Source organism: Monodelphis domestica, chromosome 1, assembly GCF_027887165.1.
Source record: "Monodelphis domestica isolate mMonDom1 chromosome 1, mMonDom1.pri, whole genome shotgun sequence".
Lineage (NCBI taxonomy): Eukaryota > Metazoa > Chordata > Mammalia > Didelphimorphia > Didelphidae > Monodelphis > Monodelphis domestica.
Genome location: NC_077227.1, coordinates 373,381,172 through 373,398,561, shown reverse-complemented (window position 1 = coordinate 373,398,561; position 17,390 = coordinate 373,381,172). Strand labels below are relative to the sequence as shown.

At 39.7% G+C, this 17,390-nt stretch overlaps 1 protein-coding gene across 14 annotated transcripts in view; it reads right to left on the bottom strand.

The window, feature by feature from the left end:
* TENM2 (teneurin transmembrane protein 2) overlaps window positions 1–17,390 on the bottom strand; it is a 1,380,893-nt gene that overhangs the window by 127,337 nt on the left and 1,236,166 nt on the right. For all 14 annotated transcript variants that reach the window (XM_001370043.4, XM_056811550.1, XM_016433795.2 and 11 more), the window contains one exon: window positions 3,002–3,196. In XM_001370043.4, the coding sequence (XP_001370080.1) occupies window positions 3,002–3,196 (195 nt within the window). The remainder of the gene's footprint in view (window positions 1–3,001; window positions 3,197–17,390) is intronic.

Genomic DNA, 17,390 nt, shown 5'->3' with positions numbered 1-17,390 from the left:
CTTGTTTTGTTGGGGAGGTTAATTTATTCCAAAAATTTAAATAAGATAGGTTAGGCTTGCAAAAGAGTTGAGAAACCCCTTGAAATTCTCCTCATTTGTTGGGATTTAATACTTGTGTGAACAATATTTACTGAAGGGAAAGATTTTAAAAACAGTAATGTCATTGCTCTAGCACTATCCTTTTGCAAATGATGTATGCAAAAGGTCGTTTTAACCTTTCTTGTCATAGTATTGGCCTCTTCCATGTTTTCAGTGAATGCAGCTTTGCCTCTTGAAATTCATTTATCTTTAAGAACCTTAACCTTTCAAGCACTGTTATTAAATCAGTTCTTCCTCTATCTAAACTCACAATTTGGTTTTATGATGCAGACCTGAGGGCTACCCTTTATTACAGCAAAGAATTATGGAGCTGAATGAGGACCCATGGGAGGAAGATGGCCAGGGAGTCTGGGTCTCACTAAAGACATTATTACTGATATTCTTTAGTGTATCAGTAGGAGACCTTATGAGAATAATTTATTGTTATTTCAACAGTCTTTGGTTTTTTATCACCTGTGAAATGGGCATCAGGATACAAATTGTTTCTTATAAAGAAAACGTTTTGTGGCCCTGGGGTAGAAGAGAATCATCAGATCAAAGATTTTGAGCTGGAAGGGCATCAAGTCCAAACCTTCTCACTTTAAAAAGGATAAAACTGAGGCCCAGTGAAGTTAACTTTGAAGTTAATTTGCTGAAGGTCACACAAATAGTAAGTTTGGAAGCCAGGCCCAATGTCCCCAACTCTCATGTTCTTTCCAGAATCTCACACTAGGTATGCACGCAGACATATGCATATGTGTGTATATATACCTTCGGGATCATTAAAGTTTTTTTCAGTGAAACATATCACAAGTTGCATAGAATTCCTTGAGAACTGGGAAATTGGACAGCTTGATGAGATTGAAGATAATGTCTGCTCACCCTTAAGAATGTCTTCCCAATGCCCTCTTCGTTTGGAATACTCACCTTAATTTTTCATCACATGTCATTGGTAAAAACAAAGGACATTCTCAACCTATTAAGTGAGCATCTCCTACTGCTTTAAATTGAATGTTTGGCTACTCTAGAGTCTTGTGAGGAGTTTTAGGAACCTCTTTTTAGGAGGGACACTTGAAAGCTGGAGAGCCTAGAGAGAAGGCAGCCAAGAGTTAGGGCAACTCAAATCATATCCTTGGAAGAGCAGTAGAAGCAACAACTGATGGTAATCATAAGGAAGAAAAGCCTCAGAGATGACAAAGTTTCTCCAAATATTTGAAGGATCATCACGTGAAAAAGGACTACATTTTCCAGCATATTTAGGTCCTAGAGGGAAGAACTGTAAGCAATAAATGGAAGTAACAGGGAAACAAATTTTAGGTCAGCAGAAAGAACTTCTTAACAATCAGAGCTGCTCAATAATAGAAAAAGGTCCTTCTGCATGATATGGAGCTAACCGTCACTGAGGTCCCGATGGATCTAGTGGATCCAGTGTATTTGGTAAAGAATTCAGAGGGTTGATGCTCTTCTCAGAATCACCTCTATTAGGTCACACTGGTAAATCTCAACTAAAGAGATACATGGTTGAGCTTTTAGCCTCATGACAGAAGGAGTTTTCATTTTTCTTTGATTTCGAGTGATTAAAAAATGGCCAAGGGGTTTCTGTTTCCCACAGTTTCATGGCGAGCATGAGCTTAAGAAAGAAAGGTAAAGAGGAACTTGACTGGAGAGAATTTATATATACTATTCGTCTGACTGGAAGAGGGTATGAGTAGAGGCATAGAGGTCAGAAGGTAGCATAGAATTATCCAGCCTCTAAATATCCCACATCCTCTTTATTAAAGGATTCATTTAATCATCTTTTCATTAAAGAATTGGTAAATGGGTTAGGAAAAGATGACCTCTTAAGGGGCAAACAGAGATTCCACATGACTGGATGAGTTCAGAGGGTGAAGAGAAGCAGCTTAGCTAAGGTCATCACAATATATGTCCTTAGCACCATCCCTTGGCATTGTGATTTTCTTTCGGAAGAGACAAGCAGACTGGATGAGTCAAATATTGGCTGGCTGCTGGATATAGATGCATTTTAAAGGAAAAAAGCAGGCACAGTGCCCTCCTTTCCCTCTGCTTCCCTCTTCTCTGATTGTGTCTCTGTCTCTGTCTCTCTCTTTCACTCTCTCTCTTTCTTGCTCTCTCCCCACTGAGCCTGAACTCTGGCCATATTTAGTATGGTTTGATTCAGTTTGTTAAATCCCCTAATTTCTACCCACACATGCCTGAGGCTACTTAAATGTGTGATACAATGAGCTTTTTAGTATTCATCAAATCACTGTTCTCTTGCTGTACATCCACTTTTCTCTAATTCTATGTGATTGTATGTAACCAGAATAATTTGCCCTACATGATGTCTCTAAATGACATGGATACCTGTAGTCTTTCAAGCCTGACTGCTCTGTATTGATATTAATTTTTTGCTGAAATATTTGCACAGACTTATGTGGGTTTCAGATTATGGGGAAGGATAAAAACACCACTGGGGAGGGGGCAGTCTTGTTTTCGCCTTCTGAATATATTCTGAAATTTTCCATTTGGAGAATTTGAAAGAAAGAGAGAAAGAAGGAAAGACAGAGGAAGCAAGAGACAAGGACATGGAAGGGGGAAAAGGGATAAGGACCCACGGAGAGGAAAAAAAGAGGCACAAAGATGAATAAAGGCAGATACTGGAACAGACATAAAGAACAAAGGGAGAACGATCATGATGATGATAACAATAAACACATACACCGCCCCCCCCCAAACATCTCCACCAGGTTTCTTTCTATTCTCCTATGTGTGAGAGACGGTCCTGAGCATCATAGATAACCATGGAACCTAGGGTCTAGAATTAGAAACGGACAGTTGTGCCGGAGCCCCAAGCCTTCCCCACCTTCTGAAGCTTCCAAAGAGAGGGCAAGAGCACAGGCAGAGAGCATATGCCAGTATTTACCTTCCTCACAGTTCCCTCCTTTGTAGCCAACAGAGCAAACACAGTTCCCTTCAATGCAAGAGCCATGACCTCCACATGAAGGATCGATACACTGACTCAGGGGTACATCACATTCCGCGCCTTTCCAGCCGCTGTAGCACTGGCACGTCCCTTTTGAATATTGTCCATTTCCGCTACACAGGACAGGGCAGGCAGCTACAAAAAGAAGGATGACAAAGTAATAGGTCACACGGTGAGCAAGCACTAGAAAGTTGGTGTCAGGAATCAAGGGAGAAAAGCCACTTTCTGCACTGAACTTGGAAGTCCAAAGACCTAGATTCTGACTTGGATCCTGCTTGTATGAGTAGAGAGAGGTATGCTATTTCACCTCCATTAGTCTCAGTTGCATCATCTGTAAAATGGAGATAATAATACTATTTCTACCTAACACACACATTTACTATTAAGAGAAAGCTTTAAGGCCATAAGGTATTAGTCCAAGTGAGCAGTTGCTGTGGCCATTAAACATACACACATTAAGTCCATGGTGCAGAGTGCTGGGACTTGAGTCAGGAACATCTGAGTTCAAATTTGCCCTCCCTAGCTATGTGATCCTAGATAAGTCATTTAACCTCCGTTGGCCTCAGTTTCCTCAACTGTAAAATAGGACAATAATAATACCTACCCAAAGGGTTGTTGTGAGGATCAACTGAAATAATATTTGAGAAAAAAGCACAATGCCTGGCATCTAGTAGGTGCTATATAAATGCTTATTATTCTCTTCTCTTCCCCATTGATCAGAGTGTCTTCAGGATATCAGAGAGCAGCAGAAGAATATGGTTAGTTAGCAGGGGAGGTTGTGGTGTGTATATGTAGTAATCTCTATTTTCTTGATTTAGATGTGTTCATGAGAAAAAGGGAGGGATAGGGTCATGACCCTGCTCCTAATGGTTTAGTTTATCATTTGGGAAAGGCTTTTATAAATATTAATGGGATGGAATGCTGAAGTCCCACTGGTGACTTGGGAATTGTAAATTGTGCTCTGCTCACCTTCTACCTCCTCAACCCCAACAACTCTTCTCCTCCCTTCTCAGAAAACATTGAATTGTAGTTTAGTTGAAACTACCAGACAACTTAAAAATGACATGATACCTTTTAGCACCAACTATTTAAAGCCAACTCAAAATTATTTGGGTGCTTAAAATTTGGGTAAGACTAAGTAGTGCCTCTAATTAGATAGTTTAAAGAATAATTAAGGTAGATGCGTCATTTATCCCCAGGTGCAACTGCTTGTATTATCTCTTGCTCTGGAACATAGGATGGACACACATGATTCTGTTTGTATAGTATTATATATTTTATTGATGCCAATATATTTACATACATGCACACACATATGCATACACACAATTACATAATATCTGTATTTTAAAATATTTAGACCTGAGCAGTCTCTCCATCTTCACCCTCTTTATTGCCTCTATCTCTCATCTGGCACATATTGCTTTTGGACACCTCTTGTTTTCTTGCTCTGTATAGTTATCAAGTATTGATGTTTATTGATTCACATATACATATTTTACCTCTCAACTAGGTTGTAAGCTTTTTTAAGGCTGACTATACATTGCATTTTTCTTTTGCATTCCTTCCTTCTCCTTCCACTCCCCAAACCAAGCACAATATTGTATGCATACAAAGCACTAACTAGTTAAAAAAAAAAACAACATTGTTGATGAAACAAAAATATTTATTGTGTGCTACTTGTTTTTTGTAATTCTCAAATAATGGAGAAAGGGATCAGATCTGAATCTCTATAACAAGGAGTAAGAAAGAATAAATGGAGTTGATATGATCACAGGAACATCATAGTCATTTCTAGAAAGGCAATGAAAGGATAATAGATTTAGAGCTGAAATGGGACCTCTGTAAAGATCATTTACAAGAAGAAGACCAAGGCCCAGAGAGAGGAGGGAACTCACAAAAGTGGTAAGTATTCAAACCTATATTATCTAACCCTACAGCCAATCCTTGTGGCATTATTCTAGACTGTCTACTTGACTTGTATCACAAGTGGCTAAGTAAGCTGAGATCAACCTTAGAAAAATATTGAAGATGGAGGCCTGTTTTCAAATGGTATCTGGTGAGGTATTTGCAAATGATTTGGGGAAAATGCCCAACAAATTACATAGCTTCACCTTGCCATCTGAGGAAACGAGTGAGCTAAGAATGGAGAGTATTCTAGATCATTTACTGACACTACATGCTAAGCTTTCTAAGGTCAGAAAACTTGCTTTCTGTTTCTTGGGTATTCTAGGGAGATCTAATCATATAGTGAGATTACAATGGGTACAGCTATTGGACTATTTAATAAAGCATTTGTTTCATGCCCAAGGTAACCTTGTGAACACTTAGGGAAAGGGAGAAGAGGAAATAGCATTAAATAATATAAACAGAAAAATTATTTGGTCAACCTTTTTGTTTTGTTTTTGAGAGAGAACTGAATTACTGAAGTTTTCTCAGATCTCAAGAAGAGCTTGACAATTTCCTCATAAAGGTCAGGCTCAAAATCTAAGTGAAAATAGAGGTAACCCTTGGTTAAGAGAATAACTATTTTTTCTGTTGAATACCAGGGGGTACTCTCCCCTTGAATGATGCATCAAGAGCATAGTAAGGGACTAAGCTAACACGTTTGCAAAATGTTTACAAGTTACATACTTTAGTTTTGAGTCTGAAAGCTTAATGTAAGCCTACAGATGGTAGGGAAGGTTTGACTTATAGAAAAATAATAGAATTGGGTTCCTATTCTCAAAAATGTCAGAGTCTTTGTGAACTAAAGTGAATACATAATGGATATTTTCATTAACTGAAAAATAGAGTTGAAAATGGTTTCTCTTTGTTCATAATGTGATTTTCCCCTCTCACTCTCTCTCCCTCCCTCCCTTCCTTCTTTTTATTTCTTTCTGAAATTCAAAGTCATAGGTGGTGGTAGAAAGGGGGGTCAGGGCTGGGAGACAGGAGTTGAAATTCATTAATAGGTAAGATGGGTTTAATTTTAAACTCAATGCCTAGAAAATGAAAAATGCTGTTTGCCTAACTTATCCTAGAAAAATAGAAATTAGGACAGAAATTTCTTTTGTTTTGCCCCTTTGTGTTGGCAGTGACATATGGAATGATGGAGAAGGATGACTGCTGGCCAAGATAGAAATCTTTGCTGTATTGCCCTCCTTGACCTGGATGTAGTCTGATTTTGGATTGACTGGGGCCAGACTTTTGATTGATGAGGTAGTCCCTTCACATATTAGAGGGAGGAAGCCACAAAAGAGGAGAGTATATGCTGGGGGATGAGTATACCAGCATGAAAGCAGGGCAACAGGTATTCAGTGGAGAAAGCCACTGTTATGATTGACCACTGTTCTGGGAACTAAAAGGGGGGATCCAGGAAAATGTGGAAGGATAGTGTTAGCTATGAGGTCTTCAGCACTGGACTATCTGGGAAAAACCAAAGTGATCAAAGGACACAGGGCAGATGCCAGGTTTGTAAGAACTGTTCAGACAGCTAAGATCAGAGCAAGCAAAACTCCATTCATCTCGTCTCCATTTCTCCCACTTTCTCTCTCCCTGGGAGAGGTGTGTGCCTATGAATCTCTGAATCTCTAGTTCTTAAAAGGCTTTCCCCCATTTCCTTTTGTCTCTTAAGTCAACCAAACAATGAACAAGCACTCATTAAATATTTATTATGTTCTAGGCACTGTATAAAATGCAAAGGATAAATATTATCTCTGACCTTAAGAGGCTCACATTCTAATGAGGGAAACAACATGCAAATAACTATATATATATGTATATATGTATAATATGAATAAAAAAGATGATTTTGAAAGAATGGAATGGCAAGGGGTGTGTGTGTGTGTGTGTGTGTGTGTGTGTGTGTAGCAGGGAGGGGACCAGGAAAGGCCTCTTGCAGAAGGTGAGATTTGAGCTGAGTCTTGCAGGAAGCTAGGGAAGCCAGGGGTCAGAAACAATGGCAAGAAGAGCATTTAAGATATGAGGAACAACCAGTGCAAATGCAAAATTAGGTGATGGAATGTTGTTTGTGAAGAACAGCAAGAAGGTCAATGTAGCTGGATTATAAAGCTCATGGAGGAAAGCAAAATGTAAGAATATCCCAAGAAGATAGAAAGGGGTGAGATTCTTTAAGATTTTCAGTGGCCAACAGGATTTCATATTTGGTTATATGGAGGTAATAGGGGCCCACTAGAGTTTAATGATAGAGAAGGGGGAAGAAACATGGTAAGACTTGCATTTTAGGAATCACTTGGTTATCTGGAGGATGGATCTGAATAGAGGCTTGAGGCAGTGAGACCAATTAGAAGGCTATTGCAAATTTTTCAGAGAATTGGTGATAAAAAATTGTACATGGATCGGGGTTATGCAGGTGGAGAAAAAAAAGAGTATATGAGAAATGCTGTCAAGGTAAAAATGAATAAGATTTGACATGGAGTGATTTGGATGAAGTGAGTGTGATCGAGAGGGGAAGAATGTCACCAAGGCTGCAAGTCTAAGTGACGGTGAGGATTATGTACCTTCAAAAATAACAGGAAAGTTGGGAAGAAGAAAGGGTTAGGGCAAGGGGGAGAAGATAAGTTCTGTTTTTTATATGTTGAGTTTGAGATGCTTATCAAATATCTAATATGAGATGTCCAAGAGGTAGTGTGGGGCTTGGAAGTAAGGAGAGAATTTAGAGATGGATGTATAGCTCTGAGAATAATATGCATGGGAATGAAAAATGAACACTTGGTAGTGCATGAGATCACCAAGCAATATAGAATGGAGGGTCCAGGACAAAAGCCTTTCACTTTTGAACTAACCACAATAGAAGACAATAGAAGAGTCTCAAGAAGACTCAGGAGAAAGAAATAGATTTTACAACTGTTACAACTGGTAAGATTTTTTACCAAGATTCTTCCTGACTAGGGGCTGGAAGCAAAGAAAGGAAAATTATTGATTTTTATTTTTATAACTTCTTAGGATATATAGAGAGAATTAGACTTGGATCTTTCTGGGCAAACAAGCCAGCAGCTTTGGCTGAGAGAGACTGTGATAAACTGACATTACAAGGAGATGGGGCATTGGTTGTTTATTTCTCCTTTCATTTATTTTCACGGGACCAAAATCCCCTGGATTTGACCACCATGACCCAGGAACCTCATTATCCCATAAGATCACTTCAACCTTCAAAGTCACACCTCATAAGTACCCCTTGCCCTTCTTTCTGATTGGAGAGGGCGTGGGAGAGCTCTTCCCAGAGTTTCCATTTAGGGAGAGTGTTCAGGCTAGCCATCTTTTCATTTCCCACTTTGCTGTTGTCCTCTAGACTTTTCCTTCATTCACTTTCCTACTGGGTACCTTCTTTCTCTCCTCCCCTTTTCAGCTTCCTTTGGTAGGCTGTCCTCCCTCTTTAGATTATAAGAAAAGAGGACTTCTTATTGAATCTTTTCAGTTGTGTCCAACTTTTTGTGACCCCATTTTGGGGTTTTCTTGGCAAAAATACTGAAGTGGTTTGCTATTTCCTTCTCCAGCTTGTTTTATAGATGAAGAATTGAGGCAAACAAGGTTATGCGACTTGACCAGAGTCACATGGCTAGTAAGTGTCTGAAGCCTGTTTTGAACTCATGAAATGAGTCTTCCTGGTTCCAAGCCCTGGACTCTACCCATTGTGCCACTTAGCAGACCATGAGGCCAGGGACTGTCTTTCTTTTTCTTTTATCTTTGGTGTCTCCAGAGTTTAGCACAATACCTGGCACATAGTAGGCACCTAATAAATGTTTATTGAGTGACATCTAGCTTGAAAGGAAAACCACTTTGCCAAGAGGGAAGGAACAGAGGAAGAAGCTGGGGAAAATGTCATTCTTAAGGAGAAGAGTCAAGAGAATGAATGCCTGGGAAGGAAATAATAGTGCTACCTCTACAATGGTGAAAGCAATTAAGATAGAGTAATAACCTTGCTCATCCAGCACAGCTCAGAGTCACACCACCAAACTCCTGCTGGATGTCAAATGCTGAATGTGTCATTGGAAAATATATATTCTGCATAAGTCTCTAAAGAAGCAACTACAAATCCGACCCCAAGCGCAGTCAAAAATGCAAAATTTCTTTATGCTTTTTGGCTAACAGGACACTGTCTGGGCTCTGTTGGTGTTACTTAAAAAAGCACAAGGCTAGGCTAATTAGAAGAGTGAAGCTCTCTAGTAATCCATTTGCTACCAGGGCAAACTGAGGGCAGATAAATGCCAAGTGAACTCCTCACCAATGCTCCCAGGGCTGCCCTATGCCTGAGAACATCTTCTCGAGGGGATAATTGATTCAGTCTCTGACATAACTCAAACCGGAGCAGTTCGGCAGCTGAGGCTATGTTACTCCTGCTGGGGAAGTGCTATATGTAAGCCAGATGACTAGGACAATTAAAACTGTTATTATATCCTATTTTTATAATTATTAAAATGTTTTATTTTAAAGCACTTTTTAGTACCCTTATTTTTAGTACTAAATGTAATATTAAAAATAATATTGGGCATCAAAAATCTGACATTTTTCATTAGATACTGAACCGAAGCCAGCAGACTTGTTTCTCCTGGAGCCGTGTCAAGCTTAATTTGGAAAGAACATTCTATGGATTAAAAAAAATTTAATAGATTTCTCAAGATGAAAACATCATTGAGAGATATGTATCAGAATGTTGGTCCCTCTCCCTTTTCTGTGTTCTGTCTAGTGAAAGGCAGAGAACAGGGGACAGAGAGGAACAGATCTACATAAGTTACATACATAGAAACCCATTAACCCTCCTCTACTTTAGAAATATTAAGAAATAACATTTTCTGAGTTTTGACCCAAAGTCCTCAGTCTTATCTATGCAGAAAAGTTACCTGTACTTAAACAGTGAGAGAAGACGAGACGTCCTAGTGTAAAGTTCTCTAGCTTCATTCTTGTCAACGACCTAACCAGTTTCTAAAGGGAGAAGCCTCATCAGCCTCACCTGAAAACTGATTAATCAAAACGGAGAGCACTTTGATTAATTCAATTAAGAGAAGTAGCACTTGAGTTCACCTTCAACTAGGGAAAAAAAGAAAGTCCTTGGGGGTGGGGGGGCCGGTAAAAAGGGACTGAATTATTTTAGGAAAAAATTCTCCAGGGTGTGGAAAGTTAAGTGGCTCAACTTTCTGTGTGCTGAATCAAAACTGTTTATCTGAACTTTGTAACTATGTTTTACCTTACTGAGGAATTTCTATTTTTCTTTTGATGTGGGTCAGAGAGATTTTCAAAGGCAGGATGGATGTCTCTCTCTTTGGATTTTTCTTTCCCTAAGCAAGGATGCTTAGAATTATTTAATTAACAAATTTATCTCTGGCAGATTTGTGCCTAAAACACAGAATACAGAGGTTTTCTTCAACAAATACAAAAATATTTCTTGTTGCTGCTCTTTTTTTCCCTTCTTCCTTCATCTAGGGGAATAAGATACTGTACATGCAGGCCTGATTAAAAATTAATTAAAATGTTGGTACAAAATTATCATTTCCACTTTACTAAATCATATAAATGGCAGTTCTTAGAGATATGCAGGAGAAAAGTCAGTCACTGTTGCCACTAACACCTGTCAAGTTAACAGGCTGATGCCAAAAAAGTGACACAATTTAGACTTACCTAAATAGTCTAATGCTTCTCTTCATGATCAAGATGGAGGCTTTCTTTCCCCCCCAAATTTCTTTCTCACTAACAGGGACTTTAATGTGATGAGATGAATTATCAGTGTTATTTGTACCAGGGGAAGACAGGGAAGAAACCACCTGTATTCCCAATCTGAACTAAAATGAGCTCTCCATTTATAGCACAGAGCAGATGGGACATCTTAAAAAGGGTCTAAGGTTTCTAAAGTTGGTTAGTAATAAAAGCATTGTTAAAAAGCCCAGCACTCTGCAATTCCTGCATGGATGTATTCATGTATAGATAGAAATCACAAATAAAGATGTTTTCAAAAGAAAGTGTTAGCATCTGTTCTCTTTTCCCTTTGGAAAACAGACTCTTCCAGACCCGCTTGTATAGCGTGCTCCAAAGGCAGTGTAAAGGCAGCAGGGGACAATTTGGTTTCCTTAAATCACTAAGGAGGATGGGACACTAAGGAGGATCTAGATACATATAAAAGTAACAGATTCTTCATTTTGGTTTAGGATGGGGGCAGGGGGGGAAGACAATGAATGTATCCAGGAATTGCAGCATGACACTTTGTCAAGGTGCTATTAGTAGAGACAGAGGTAGAATCCAGTTCTGCAACACAGTGAGCCAAGTGGCTTCTCCATGCCTCAGTTTTCACATCCAATAAATGGGCAAAGTGCTGAGAGTTGGCTTTGTAGGAAGGAAGAGCTAAAGATCAATTACAAAGTACAAATACAAAGTGCCATAATGATTCTGACTAAGGATAACCACACTCTACCTGAAGCAAAGACTTCACTTCCTTCCCTGGTAGTATATGTGGTCTCTGTGGGGCAAGAGCCGGGCTGGATCCACCCAGCAGAGGCAACAAGGAGATTCTACCTGACAGCCAGGGTCAGAGTCACTGGCTCAGAGGGCCAAAGGGCAGCTCCACCAAATTCCTCATTCTGGTTCTGTCAAATAGCACATTAATAAGCAAGAAAGTGATTCAGGGAAGAATTTCCAGAAGGACAAAAAACTCATCAGGTGTGTCAAATCTCTGACATTCAGAAACCATGTGGGGAAAGCAGCACACGCTGACTTAAGCACTAAAGTATGGATGCTTTAATTAATCCGGGGTGAATTTAATTGCTTTAGTTAAGTGGAAATCGGGTTAAAAATGATGCAGAGCATGCTGGGGTGTGTTAAAAACATGACATATGAGTTGGATGAATCGATAAATTAAAAGTGCACAGATGTTTTAATTAAACCCAGGGAAGTTAACGAAGATCGCTAGAGACTTTTAAGCCTATGATTAATTCAATTCATTTAAAATACCTGTAGAGATATGGGGATGCTTCCATTTTGAGAGTTATAAAAGTTCTCAATCGATAAGTACTTAAGCTGTTCTTCAAAAAAAAAAGTGTAAGTTGTGTTTTTTTAAATGACTGAGCAGCATTAATTACATAATGAATATTTAAATTCTTTCAAGTACTCAGCAAGCTTTTTCTTAGCTCAAGCCCAAACTGAGAAGGCTGTGGATTTTTCATTATTATTGGTTATGTGACCCAAGGTATCAGCATGGGCTTCTGTTCACCTTCCTGCTTGGAGCCATCTGTTGCCCCATTATCTTACAGCTCCTACCTCTGGTGACTTTGTTAAGAGATCCTGCCCTGTAGAGCACCCCCTGCCCCTGCCCCTGACCTACCTGCTCTCCAAAGATGGGTTTATTTCCTAATAAAGGGTGGTTTTGCTAAGCACAGCACTTCACCAAATCTGTATGGATCAAATCTATAACATATCAAGTTTCTCTGGGGTTGGGCAGTCTGCCTTTCACGGCTGCTGTGTGACTCTGCTGGTGGGTTTAAAACAAGGGTTTTCAGCTTTAGTATCAATTTAATCTTGGGAGCCGGCTCCTTTAAGCCCTTAAAAAGTTATTTATATTTTGTAATACACCATAAAAGCATCCTTGGTTGCCAAGTTTTCAGGGCTCAGGGCACGGACTATCACTTCATCACCAAGCAATAAATTAAGTTAATATGTGCTATGCCTCTGAAACCAGGGAGGCAGGGCTCTCTCCACCTCTGTGGGGGGATTCTGGGAGCCAGAATGAATGGAGGTTCGAAGTGCCACCCTTGAGCTCGGCTTCCTTTTGTAATTCTCATCAGAGACAAGAGGGGCAGTGCTATGTGCACCTGCTGTGAATGTGCCATCCCAAGACCTTCATGGCACTGGAATTTCTTTGAATCGTACCCAGGCCAGCAATGTTGGGGAGGGGAGCAGAGGGTAGGCTAAATTCAGATGTCATGTTGAAATAGGGAGATGATGCTGTAGGCAGACACCCAAGGTCTTTTGGTTGGTGACAACTTCATTTTAATTAGCAGGGAGGGAGTAGGGGGGTACTTGTAAAAGTGGTGAGTGGGTTTGGAGAGGAATAAAATAGAAAGAGGGAAGATTCAGAGAAAAAAAATGTGGATATCTCCATGAATGTTCCAGTCCACATGGTCACTGGGGGAGGGGGTGACGGGGAGGGAGGAACAGATGGGATTTCAGCCTTTTTCTTTGGAGAGCAGAGAGGCCAGCTGTTAAACATAAAACCTACTTCCTAGCCAAGTGAGCCTAGGATGCTTCAGACTTCCAGAAGGAGCCTGTCATCAAGAGGCATTCCTAGAGTGATGAGGTAGGAGCGTGCCCCACACAGAATTCACCCTGCCATTATCTGGACCAAAGGGAAGGAATTGCTATGTAAATGCAAAAGGGCAGAGCAGAAGAGGGTAGAGAAGACTCTGAAGGCATTTTGGCAATGTGGACATTCTGACTAATGAAGAGTAGATTAAAAATAAAGCCTGATTTCCTATTAGAATGTCCAGGTAGTCTCTGAGAGACCCAACTGCCTGCACTGCTCCTAAAATGTCTACACGAGCATTTTAGTGATGTCCATCTTGCAAGTATTTCACATTAAAGAGCCAGTGATGGCCCAGTGGATAAAGTACTGGGTCTGGAACTAGGAAAAGCTGAGTTCAAAACTAGAACAGAGATTTATTAGCTATATGATCCTAGGCAAGTCACTTAGCTTCTACTTGCCTCTGTTTCCTCAACCATAAAGTGGGTGGTACCTATCTCCTAGGGTTGTTGTAAGGATTAAATAAAGTTATTTTAAAAATCATTCATACAGTTCATAGCATATAAGAGATGCTATATAAGTACCCATTCTCTTCCCTCACTGCTCCTTCAATAAACATATTCATTAGATCTTCCCAGCAAAGGTTTCCTCATATGGTTGGGAGTCAAGTAGCAACTCCTAACTTTTGGAAAGTTAGGTTTTAGATTTTATTCCCCCTCCAACATTGCATTTAAAATTTTCCAAATTCAATTAAATTTAAGACAGTGACCAAGTTCCTATTTTAGGTAAAACATGCTAGGTTCTGGGAAAGAGACAAAAATTGTCATTCAGATATAGTCCTTGCCCTCACGGCACTGCCATTAAGGTAGCACTCATTCCTTATCATTTATTTTAGCACCAAACAATTATATATCTGTATCATGTACCTATATAATTTTATGTTATCTATCTGTTTCATATATGTTAGTCTTATCTTCTCACCTGAACTATAAACTTGAGGACTTGGGAGCATCTCTTATGCTTCTTTAGCATTTCTTAGAGAGTATATATACATAGTGCATACAGAGCAAGTGCATAACAGGTGCTGACAAATACTTGTTGAATTCAGTAGACTAGACTGTAGCCTAGCATGTAATCTGGAAACATCAGGCATTAATTAGCATCTTCTATTTTTTTCCAGGCATACGGCTTGTTACTAAGAACAGGATATAGAACTATAAAAAGTGACTTGCTTGTAACTTCATCACATGGGGCACTCAGGGAAATGGATGGAAACCTTCATTTTAGTGGTGCAAGAAAAAAAGGGCAAAGCTACCTTTTGGCCAAAAATACAGAAACCTACTTATTTAAAGGAATTTTAGTAGTTGAGCATATTTATCATTCTGAGACTGCAACTGGAGAGTAAAGAAATTCTGAATTCTTATGTCCCAACTAATAGCGGAGAATCTCAGAATGCCTCCCATGATGGTATTAATTTTTCACATTATATATATATATATATATATACAAAAGACTGAGGTGGAGGGAGTTTTAGTGATTTGTCCAATAAGAGAGAAATGGGACTCAGATCTCTACTACAAGCCTTGGCTCTGGTGTTGCTGGATGCTTAGCTATGAAGGGCAAAGAGGCTGGCACAATATAGGGACACAGAGGGTACCATCTTTATTGTGCTATTTAAAGCAGGGACTCTTTACCTTTCTGTGTACCTATCACAGACTCCTTTGGCAATTTGGTGACACCTGTGGATCTCTTAGAATGCTTTTTAAAAAACATAAGATTAGGATTATAATGGATTATAAAGGAAGCCAAACAGTGGTGAAAATAAATATAATTTTTTCCCTATTCAAGTTCATAGACTGTCCCATGAGATCTATCATGGACCCTTTGGCAAGGGACCCCTGATTTAAATGATGCAGGTAGGAGGGAGGTCAACCATTCCGAAGTTTGTAATTTCTCTTGGCTCTATAATTTGTGGGAAGTCCCTCTCCCAACCCATAGCCTTGTTCAGTGAAAGTATATACTCCACTGGGGATGAAGAATAATAAATGTGCCATGTAATGGTAGGATGTCAGTAATGTGCAAAGAGGATGGTCCCTGCTGGTTTTGCCTGTTTTTAAACAAGCTCGCTAAAAAGCTGAAACAAACTTCTCAAGATGATATTTTACGTTTTTATGCAATGGCACTCGTGGTTCTCCAATGACAGCTGTAGAACAGCAGGAGTTGTCATTTCCAATACTTACTAACTACTTATTAACCCAACAACATAGGTTTGGGTTTGTTGTTTGTCCTGCAGGTTAGGGGCACAAACACAACAAAAACTAAGCAAACACAACTGCCAGTATTAAAATGGACAATCAGAGGCCCTTGATGCAGATCTCTGTTTTAAAATGCAGGAGAGATGTGTATGTCTAATGTTTGGAGAAGTCTATTAAACATACAAATGGACTTCAAATGAAAAAAGAAAAAAACTCTGCCCTCCTGCTTAGACTTGTGAAGAGGGTGACATACGTCATTACTAAGCCAAAAACGGGGAGACGGAATGGAAAGTATTGAAAAAGCCATCCAACAGGAATAGACAAACTTACAATAAACAGCAATTTGAATAATGAGCGCAATTATGGCTGGACAGGAGAAGCAGCTGATAGAATAGGCTGCACATCACTGAAGAAGAAAAGAATACCATCTTCACTTAAGGTATGATTCTGAACAGATTGCTTATTTTACCTCATAGTCAATTCAAAGTTTCTACATAAAATGTAAATACAACTGTCTTTAGTTATTTGGTTGCTGCTTTTTAGTTTTTCTTCTCACTCCCATACCAGGTATCCAGCTTTCTACAAAAGATAGACTATATCTTATTCCATATACCTTTATCACCTTGTTAGCCTTCTCATCTCTGAATGACAACAATGTTTATAATTTATTTTTTTGGGGGGGGGGTTGAAGGTGCATCTGGACCCATAATTTTTATTGGTGTAGGGAACTCCAGGTTGGAAATGCTTTGTACAAAAGCATATTGAGAGGCAGCCAGGTGGCTCAGTGGATAGAGAGACAGGACTGAAGATGGGAAAATCTTGGCACACTTTCTAGCTATGTGACCCCTCGGCAAGTCACTTTACCTCAATTGCCTAGTCCTTCTGCCTTGGAACCAGAACTTAATATCAGTTCTAAGACAGAAGGTAAGGGTTTAAAACAAAAAAAAAACACATAATGACAGCTAGATTATAATTTATACTCTTGGGGTATTGATTCAGGGTAACAAGTGAAAAGACATTTTATTTTTTGGAGAGGTCAAATAGCTACATTTAAAAAGACAGAAGAAATGTAAAGGCTAGGCAATTGGGGTTAAGTGGTTATACAACTTGCCCAGGGTCACAGAGGTAATTAATAGTAGAGATTTGTCTTGAACGTAGGTCCTCTGACTCCGAATACAGTGCTCTTCCCATTGTACCATGCTGTCTCTCAATAAATATTTAGGTGTTCTATACTCAGACACCCAGTAAATATCCTACTAATGGCTCTCACCGTTCACTGCCAGTATGCCTTCAGAAGCTCTATTCAGGCATTTTTCTAACAGAAGAGGCAGTGATAAAGCCTCGGCTATATCTGAAGAGATGGGAGCCTCAGCAAGGGGTCAAGAAAGTAAATATGTACTTCTGTTATTTGGACACACATCTAGTTGCTTTGCCAAGATGGGATCTCTGTCGTAAACAGGGCCAAGTCTCTACCTGGCAAGGAGAACCAAGGCTGCCTGCTGCCTGCCATGTAGAAAGCTGGCAGAGCCAGAAGCATCCTGGGTGCAGACTTCAACAAAGGCATAAAGTGGAGTCGGAGTCTGTTATCGGGGGAGACCAACTCCGAAAGGGTTTCATCGTCCAAGGAAGGCCAGTCAGAATGGAGGGCAAGGGAGAGATTCAATGCCTTGGTGTAGACTGCAGGAAATGTAGAACCAGATGTCTGTTGCTTCCTTCTTGCTGACCCTTTTACCTTAATCGCTCATAGGTTACTTACTTACTCATAACACTTCGGGAGATGCTCAGGTGCAAGTGTTGTTTCAACAGTGTGGTGTGCTTCAATGCTACTAGCTGTCCTGGCAAAATAATG